The sequence below is a fragment of the Mustela erminea genome, chromosome Y, assembly GCF_009829155.1.
Source record: "Mustela erminea isolate mMusErm1 chromosome Y, mMusErm1.Pri, whole genome shotgun sequence".
Taxonomy (NCBI): Eukaryota; Metazoa; Chordata; class Mammalia; order Carnivora; family Mustelidae; genus Mustela; species Mustela erminea.
The window spans coordinates 481,539-491,995 of record NC_045636.1 but is presented as its reverse complement, the minus strand read 5'-3'; the positions used below and the strand labels follow the sequence as shown (position 1 = coordinate 491,995).

Below are 10,457 nucleotides of genomic sequence, written 5' to 3'. Positions count from 1 at the left end.
GGAAAGCCTCCTCTTAATCTGAGAACCCGTGACACTCTAAAATAAGCTATTTTTTCCAAAAATGCCTGGTGGATCACACAAGGGACACCAACTGTACACTCTCCTGTAGCAGGGATCACATGGAGTGAATAAAAGAGCGAACAGTAGTTTCAAAGAACACCTGGGAAACAATTAGGTGCAAAGGTCTCAGATTTTCTGTAGTTCAGGGTTCAACGCAGGGTCTGTGGATCTGCCCATGTGGTCCGTTTTATTTTCTAGGATCTGCCAATGGATGAACTAACTTTCTTTCTTTCTTTCTTTGTTCTTTCTTTCTTTTTATTTTGTATTTATTATTTTTTTTCTTTAGCAGTATGTTCTCTGCTGGGCTAAATCCAGGAGCCAATTACCATTTTTCACACTGTCCTCTTCCTGTCCTGTGCAGTCCCTGGTGGGGGTGACCCTATTACTACAAGTTTGTAAGTACTGTGTAGGGCTCTGCTGCATGAGCAAAGATTCATTGCACTTGCATAAGATCTAGCAATAACAAAATGAAAAGACAGGTAATAAACATGTTTTGTTTTAGATGCAAAATCCCAAAATTTTATAAATTCATAAAACTTATTTTTAATAACTTATTTATTTTTAGTGTTCCAAGATTTATTGTTTATGCACCACAGCCAACGGTCCATGCAATATATGCCAGCATGGAAGTACTTGTGTATCATGGTACTGTTCCAGAACTGTCCCATGTCTGCATGTAATTAAACTAGTGATGAGGACAATGTGGGTGGAAGACTCCTCCAGGATCTGACAAGAAAGAGGCCATATCCAGTGCAGGTGTGTGGTGAGACTGGGCATGAACATGCTGCCAGCCATCTACTCCCCTGTGTGCCCCCCACACCAGGTGACCAGCGCCCCTACAAACCATGGCCTGATGAATAAGGAAGGCACCTGTGTCTCCCAGGGCAGAAAGAGCACATCAAGGCCCCCATCCATGCAATATTGCTAAGTGTAAGTACACATACGGTATATATATATATCAAGAGCATGCCCCTGCTTACATAGTGTATGAAAAGGATGTGTCCATTGACCCTTTTTTATTTTACAATGCCATCCCTCTCTCTCAAAATCACAGGCATTCTAAGCACAAGATCGTCACAATAGCTTCTTGCTCTCTGCAGCCTGACACCTCTGCCTTCTCTCCACGCCTCAGTGAGTTGTCCTTTTCACTCAACACAATAGTTAATATATGTTAGAAGCATTTACCATCCAATCCTGATAGGCATACAATCCTGATAGGCATACAACCCCCTGAGGGTTTATTTTGCAAGTCAAAATAAACAATGAAATAGCAGCCCTGGAAAACCATCTGGCTGTTTCTCATGAAATTAAATATGGGCATGTATAACATGTTACCTGGAAATCCCACTGCTGAGTGTTTCTCCATAAGTCAAAATAAACAATGAAATAGCAGCCCTGGAAAACCATCTGGCTGTTTCTCATGAAATTAAATATGGGCACGTATAACATGTTACCTGGAAATCCCACTGCTGAGTGTTTCTCCATAAGTACGAAATCCCATGTTCAAACCAAAGGCCAAGTGAATATTTAGTGTCTTGTGTTGGAAGCTAACAACAAGTCAGAAGGCTTTCTAAGTTTAAAGGAATAATCCAAGTAGAAAACATCCAACAATGGAAAAGTATTCTACAATAAGAAGTCACGATATTGATGCACACATCAACCCATGGGAAGCTTACGGACATGACATTGAGTGAAGGTTGGTGCTTTCAAAGATTACAGAGGCCATGTAGCCTGGGGAATGAACAAAGGAAGAGGAGGAAGAGTGGTTTGGTTGGGCTTTCTTCATCTCTTGTTTCCACATACCTAGATGATGAGCTCCTCTGCTTCAGGCTACATGCTGTCCTACTGTCCACAGGGTCTCGACAAATGGATTTTTCCACAGGAATGAACCAAACAACCCCAGTCCCCTAGGGAGAAATGCTGAGACCAGGATCTAACTGAGTTCTGACAGCAGCTGTCCCCTCCAGGGTCTGCATCTCTGGTTCTCTCATTCATGTGAGTAGGAATAGTTTAGGACACCTCCAACGAGTCCATCCATCTCCTGCTACTGTCTCTCCCCACAACCTGAGGGCTAGACCTTCCTCGTTCACCTGGAAATGAAGTCATTTGTTTGGGGACATATTAGGAACACTGCTTATTGGTTTATTACATTTATACCTTTCTCAATGCAAAATTCTTGGTAGGGTCTGTAGCTGCCTTTGGGGACAAACATACGCTTCCATCCTCATTCAGTTTGGGAACAGAGTGCCCGTTTCAGAGGTAGGAGACAGCTTAATTTCTTTTCCTTTTCAGTACTGGTGGTATGAGACTCCTGCCATAGAAACTAGGGTTGGTATAATCAGGGTCCCCCTGGCCCCAGTACAGTGTGCACAGAGCAGGGCTTCTGTCCTAGGAGAACGTCTGGGTGGAATGTGTATGCCCCATGTCCCAGGGGCACCTATTTGGGGCTTGACCTCACAGCAAAAATCATGGGCCAGAATGGGGGTCACCTTTGCCCTGTTCTGGGAAAGAGTCCTCTGATGGGAGCTGGGCACATGGAAACCTAGGTTTTGGCTACATGAGTCTTAAGTGGAGGTGCCAGATGTGTTGCATATTACACACCTGTAGTCCCAGCTGCATGGAGTGGAGTTTCCATGTGCTGAGCTGGGATGGGGAAGGAAAAGAGCATACCTTAATGTAAATACTCTAGCTGCTACTTGTGTTAGTAGATTTCCTGAAATAAATGCTTTTCATGTGTTCTATGCCACCAAGGCCATCTCCAGAAACTGTAAATACATTTCTTTTAAGTTTGAATTTAAATTACTGTTAGGGTACAATATGATATTAGTTTCAACAAGTGATTCAACACTTCCATACAACCCCTGCTGCTCATCACAACACGTGCACTCCCTAATCCCCCAAACTTATGTGGCCCATCCCCCTACCCACTTCCCGTCTGATAACCCGTTTGTTCCCTATAACTCATAGTCTGTTTCTTGGTTTTCCTCTCTCTCTCTCTCTGTACCTTTGCTCTCATGTTTTCTTTCTTAAATTACACACATGCCTTAAGCAAGATACTACTTTTCTTTCTCTGAATGTGTTATTCCACTTAGTGTAAGAGTCTGTATCTCCATCTATATGTGGCAAACAACAAAATTTCATTTTCCTTCTGGTTAATACACTACTGTATCTGTAAACCACATGTTCGTTATCCATTCATTTGTGCATGGACAGAAGCATAGCTGTTACCATGGCTTGGCTATTAGGGATAATGTTGCCATAACCACCAGACTGCAAGATTCCCTTGAATTTCTGCCATCTCTGCATAAGTGTTCATAGCATGAATGCTCAATCAAAGGATAGCTATATTTTCAACTGTCTGATGAACCTCCATACAGTCTTTCAGAGTTCCTGCAACATTTTGCGTCCCCACCCACTGTCCATGAGGGTTCTCTTTTCTCTGTATCCTCCCCAACATCTGTCGTTTCTTGTGTTCTTTATTTTAGCCATTCTGAGATGTGTGACTGGATATCTCATGGTTTTGATTGTATTTCCCTGATGCCAAGTGACGAGCATCTTTTCATGTATCTGTTGGACATCTGTAAGTTTCCCTTGTACAAATGTCTACTTTCCATTTTGTTTTAATTGGATTCTTTAGTGTTTGGAATTCAGTTTTAGAGTATATATAGAAAGCCCCCAAAATTCATCCAAATGTATCTGCTAGAACTGATAAATGAATTCAGGAAAGTTGCAGGATACAAACTCAACATAGTAATTTAAGTGGCATTTCTATTATTATTTTTTAAGTATTTTTATGTATTTGTCAAAAAGAGAGAGAGCACAAAAAAAGGGAGAGGGATAAACAAGGTCCTTGCAGAATAAGTAGCTGATGCAGGACTCAATCCTAGGACCATGGGATCATGACCTGAGCCAAAAGTGCCACTTAACTGACTGTGTCACACAGGCACCCCTTCAGTTGCATTTCTATACACCCATAATGAAGCAGCACAAAGTGAAATCAAGGAATCAATCCCATTTAAAACTGAATAAATATAGTAAGATACATTGTAGTATACCTAACCAAATCTGTAAAAGATCAGTTCTCTGAAACCTGTTACATACTAATGAAAAAAACTGAAGCCTGCTGGTGGATATTAAGGAGGGCTTATATTGCATGGAGCACTAGGTGTGGTGCATTAAAAAAAAAATAAACCTTGAAAAACTGAAAATATAAAATAAAATAAAATAAATTGAAGCTGACCCAAAGAAATGGAGAAATATTCCGTGCTCAGACTGGAAGAAATCTATTTTTAAAATATCTGTATTACCCATATCATCTGAGTGTCTCGGTCAGTTAACCATCTACCTATGGTTTAGATCATGATCTCAGGATCTCGGGATAGATCCCTGTGTCTGGCGTCATATTCAGGGGGAGTCTTCTATTCCCTTGCTCTCTGCCTACTGCTCTCTTCTGGTCATGCACTCTTCTTTATTTTTTTTTTTAAATTTTTTATTTACTTTCAGCATAACAGTATTCATTGTTTTTGCACCACACCCAGTGCTCCATGCAATCCGTGCCCTCTCCAATACCCACCACCTGGTACCCCGACCTCCCACCCTGCGCCCCTTCAAACCCCTCTGATTGTTTTTCAGAGTCCATAGTCTCTCATGGTCCAATTTCCATCAACTCCCTTCTCCTCCACTTCTTTTTCTTATTCTGAAAGAAAATTTAAGAATCTTAGAAAAAATAAAAATAAATAAGCAATGTGTATATAACAGAAGTAGTCTACTCATTCAGTGATATTATTATTGATATAACTGGCATTTTTCAGAGGTGACCATACCATCCTACCAAAAATATTGCAAATAGCCAAAGCCATCTTGAAAAAGTAAAACACAGCTGGAGGTAGCAACCCATCTGGATCTCAAGGTATATTACCATACTACAGTTATCAAGACAGTGTGATATTGGGAGAGCAAGAGATATATGCATCAATGGAACAGAATAGAGTACTCATAATTTGACCCAAAACTATATGGTCAAATAATCTTCAATAAAGTAGGAAAGAATATCCAGCGGGGGGGCAGGAGGATGACAGTCTCTTCAACACAAGGGGTTGATAAAAGTGGAAAGCCACATGTGTAAGAAAGAAACTGGACCACTTTTGTATAACCTACACAAAAATAAATTCACGATGGATGAGAGAAATTTTTTTTAAAAGATTTTATTTATTTATTTATCTGACAGAGATCACAAGTAGGCACCGAGGCGGACAAAGAGAGAGGGGGAAGCAGACTCCCTGCTGAGCAGAGAGCCCGATGTGGGGCTCAATCCAAGGATGTGAGATCATGACCGCAGAGGCTTAACCCAAACCACCCAGGTGCCCACGATGGATGAAAGACTTAAACATGAGGCCTGAAACCATTAAAATCCTAGAGGAGAAGACATAAAGTGACCTCTTTGACAACACCTGTATTAATTCTATCTAGATACATCTCAAGAGACGAGGGAAACAGAACAAAAAATAAACTCTCTGGACTTAATTATTATTAAAATAAAACAAAACAGAATAGAACAAAATAAGCTAACAAACAAAGAGGAAAGAAGTTATACAGAACAAAAGAAATAATTAACAAAACTAAAAGGCATACTGTGAAATAGGAGATAATATTTGCAAATTTCATATCTGATAATGGGCTAGTATTCAAAATATGCAAGTAGTTTGTAATAAAGATTTTCACATTTTCAGGAAAGACCATATCCATGGAGCTCAGTATGCTCTCATGGGAGAATCAGAAGTCTTGTCTTTCACTTTTGTATTGAGCAAAGATCTCACTAAATATGAGATCAACCCTATTAACTAAATTTCAACTGTATATCACAGTATTGTTAATTACAGGGACAGGGTTTTAGAGGAAACTTCCAGACATAATCATTTTGCATAACAGAAAATCCTGTCTTGAAATACAACATTGTCTCTCCTCCAAACCCCTAGAAACTGCCATTCCACTTTCTGATTTATTTTTATTTGTTTGTTTGTTTGTTTAATTTTGTTCATTTGTTTGTTTTATTATGTTATGTTAGTCACCATATAGAACTTTATTAGTTTTTGATGTTCTGTTCCACTCTCTGATTTATTGTTACCTGAACCTGAATTTGGTTGTCCCTTGCTGGAAAGGCCAATATTCAAGAGGTGAGTTTTGACTGATGAGTTTTGATTGGAAAGGAATGTAAGCTTTATTCAGGAGGTTGGCCACCTGTGCAGAAGTCATGCTCCTGTTAAAATAAAACAGTGACATTTCTGCCTGACCCAAGATATTCTTAAGGGGATTTACAGTAGATAATCAAAGAAGTGAGTGCAGTGGTTGGCAATATTTTTTGTTCACACCCAGGCTGCATGATTCTAACTACAAAAATAAGCTCAGCACCCTTCTGCTTTCAGCTGAGAATTTAAACACATATGTTGCCAAAACTCAGGGAATAACCAAGAGAAAGGATTAGTGGGAACAATTCCTGGGTCTCACATATGATCAGCAGAACCTTCTGTTCTCACCAGCAGGTTTGGGAGAAAAAAGAAAAGTAAATACAACCTGGGGAATATTTTACTCAGTAAACTCAAAGAAGCTCCAAAGCAAAAACCAAAAGGATCAAAACACTCAAATTAATGACAAACCATAATAAGACATATACTAATACATGTAACATTACAAAACATTACTTTCAATAACTCTAAGGTAAAATTTGCAATGACTATCTCCACATACCATGGAAGAAGGAACAGTGATAGCTATAGTGAATGATGGCGGGTAATCCACAGAAACTGACCCAGCAGTACCATGAGAGATGGAACTGGTAAAGGAGTTTATTGCATTAAATCTTATATTACCTATCCAAAATGGAGGAGATGGGGAGATGGAGAGGAGAAGGGAGTTGAGGGAAGTTGAAGGGGAGATAAACCATGGACCCTTAAGAACAATCTGAGGGTTTTGAAGGGGTGGAGGGTGGGAGATTGGGGGAGCCTGTTGGTGGGTATTATGGAGGGCACCTATTGTATGGAGCACTGGGTGTGGTAAATAAACAATGAATTCTGTTACACAGAAAAGAAATTTTAAAAAAAGAAATTTTAAAAAAGTATATTACATATTCAAATATCTAGAAGAAAGATTGAATGTGTTGAATATGGTGATGAATATGGTGATGCTACTGGATCCAACTCCCTTCCCATATCCAAGTAAGTACTCATACACCCACCTCTCACACATTACCCTAGCTAAGCTGATGTGGAGGCCCACCCACTGCCACACCCTGTGACTGTGACCTCATCTCTACAGGTGGCCCCCAGGTGTGGGGTGCTGGTAGCCTGAAGAAGCCCTCTATTCTGTCAGATGCTCTAGGCCAGGCCCTCACTGAGGATCTTCCCTTGATCCATTCTCACTGAGAGATATCCCTGAGCAGGGGCCTGAGCCTGGCTGGTCCGGTCATCATGAGGGCATTCTTCTTGATCCTTGCTGTCTGGGAAGGACTGGCTCCTGTGCAATGTTCTCAAGGCCGTCCATCATGGCGCTACATCTCCTCTGAGGTGGTCATTCCCAGGAAGGAGCTGCACCATGGCAAAGGTGTTCCGATGCCAGGCTGGCTGTCCTACAGTCTGCGTTTTGGGGACAAGAGACACATTATCCACATGCGACGCAAGAAACTGTTTTGGTCCAGATATCTGCTGATGATGACTCAGGATGACCAAGGAGCCTTGCAGATGGACTACCCCTTCTTCCCTCCAGACTGTTACTACCTCGGCTACCTGGAGGAGATTCCTCTTTCCATGGTCACCGTGGACACATGTTATGGGGGTCTTGAAGGTATCATCAAGTTGGATGACCTTGCTTATGAAATCAAACCCCTCAGCAATTCCCAGAGGTTTGAGCACATTGTTTCTCAGATAGTGGCAGATACAAATGTGACAGGACCTACCTATAAACTGGGACATAAGGAGATTATGGATCCCCTTTTCTCTCAAGCAAATGCCAGTGTTGTTCCCAGGATCTCTAGTAAGATGTATTCATCTCATCACGGAATTATGAAAGGACTTATCCTAAGTTCCAACTCAATGTATACTGTGTTCAACAATGTGTCAAAATGTGCCCAATTCCTGATAAAGATGTGTAGTTTAATTGACTCATTCTTTCAAGGTATTGATGCAAATTACTATATTGGATTAATTATGATTTATAACCAGAGAGATCCAGTTCTCATGAATAATTATCATGTGCATTATAGTCCATTTGTTAGACACTATAAGTCTGTTGTGTATGGACTTCTTATACCACATTCATCCATAATTGTGATTAAAGATGGGCCAAAGGATATTGATTATGAACCTGTCTTATATGGTATATGCAATAATCGAAACCTTGTCATGCTTGGTTACCTAGGCAGACACCTTTTACTATTGTCAATTGCAGGAACACAAAAGGTGGCAAGAAATATAGGTCTATACTACGATCAGAGTACTTGTACTTGCCAGAGAAGGTCCCTCTGTATTATGCATAGACCAGTATCTCTGACAGATTCCTTCAGTAACTGTTCCTATATACATGTACAGCACATATTGGGTCGTCGGGCAGGTGAGTGCCTATTCAGTGCCGAAATGGTATATTTAAATAAAAGCCTGACCCATGATCGTTGTGGAAACTACATACTGGATCCAGGTGAGGAGTGTGACTGTGGCTCCTTCAAAGAGTGTTACAACAATCCCTGCTGTACGAATGATTGTACCTTCACCATAGATAGCAAATGTAATACAGGCCGATGCTGTACAAATTGCACCTATTCCCCTCCTGGGACACTCTGCAGACCAATCCAAAATATATGTGATCTTCCCGAGTACTGCCGTGGGATGTCCTTGGCATGCCCTGGTGATTTCTATATGCAAGATGGAACCCCATGCACAGAAGAGGGTTACTGTTATCATGGGAATTGCACTGACCGCACGGTGCATTGCCAAGAAATCTTTGGTAAAAATGCTGTAAAAGGGGCAGATGACTGCTATACCATAAATAAAAGAGGCAATAGATACGGACACTGCAGAAGAATCGAAGGGAAGATGAAAGCTGACATTTGTGCCACCGAAGACATTTATTGTGGAAGGCTGCAGTGTGGTAATGTCACACACCTCCCCCACTTGCAAGAACATGTGGGATTCCATCAGTCTCTAATCTCAGGATTCTGGTGTTTTGGGCTGGACTCACATCGCTCCACAGGAGCAAATGATGTTGGTCATGTGAGACCAGGTACACCCTGTGGTCCTGGAAAGATCTGTAGCAATACCTACTGCAATGGCAGTGCAGCTCAGCTGAATTATGACTGTTTACCTGAGAAATGCAGCCATAGGGGGATTTGCAACAATAACAGGAATTGTCATTGTCACATAGGCTGGGATCCTCCACACTGCATTGATAGAGGTGCTGGTGGAAGCACAGACAGTGGACCCCCTCCACGTAGAATGCGGTCAGTCAGGCAAAATGATGAATCTCTGGTGTATCTGAGAGTGATCTTTGGTCGCATTTATGCCTTAATAGCTGTATTCCTGTTTGGCATTGCCACAAATGTGAGAACAATCAAGACAGTTAGAGTTAAGAAAGAGAAAGCTGATGAAGCCAATCCTGGAATTAGACTCCAGACCTCCAAACAACAATAGGCAACCCACAGGAGCATGAGTGAAACTCTACAGTAAGGAAGTGGCAAAGCTGACATCCACATTTCCAGGGATCTGCAAGAGACAGAGTGTTATCAACACATGTCACCCAACTTTCACACTAAGTCTGTGACCAGCACTCTGAAATAAACCATTAAAAGCACATGTTCTGGCTTCTTTATATTTTTGTAAGACTGTAGGATCCCACACTGATCCCAAGACAGTGTCCAGGTACCTGAGTCAGCAGGTGGGACTTGAGCTGAGGTCCTGTGGTGAAGAATTAAGGGAAGTTGTCACAGGCTTCTGCAGGAGAAAATTCATTACATTTCTCCAAAACAATGCTCTTGAGCACTGAGGATTTTGTCATTGTCTAGGTAATCTCTCCTGCAGTCCCTAGGAGAATTCAGGGCAATGGAGGGCTATTCCCTACCCATACTGCCTGTACCACACTGGGCTGCCTTTGGGAAGTAGGGGAGGGTGTCTGGTGTGTGATCCTACCCAGTACAAGCTATAGCACCCTGGAGAGCATGTTCCTGAATATGGAAGACTGAGACCAGGATCCTGAACATTGCATCCCATGAAATCAATCAGAAAAATAGGTATAAGTTCTCATTGATGTCTCTGGCATCCAGAGGGAACACTAGGAATATCATCCCCTCTTCCCTCTTAGTCTGTATTCCAGGGAACAGAGCAGTGACAGTCGCTAAGCATATGTGGTAAGAAAAT

The 10,457-nt window shown here is 41.5% G+C and overlaps 1 protein-coding gene across 1 annotated transcript; it reads left to right on the top strand.

Moving 5' to 3' along the window:
- Positions 1 to 7,364: 7,364 nt before the first annotated feature.
- LOC116583922 (disintegrin and metalloproteinase domain-containing protein 21-like) lies at positions 7,365 to 9,890 on the top strand. Its single transcript, XM_032331952.1, has one exon. The coding sequence runs from the start codon at positions 7,524 to 7,526 to the stop codon at positions 9,732 to 9,734; it is 2,211 nt and encodes a 736-aa protein (XP_032187843.1). The 5' UTR covers positions 7,365 to 7,523; the 3' UTR covers positions 9,735 to 9,890.
- Positions 9,891 to 10,457: the final 567 nt, after the last annotated feature.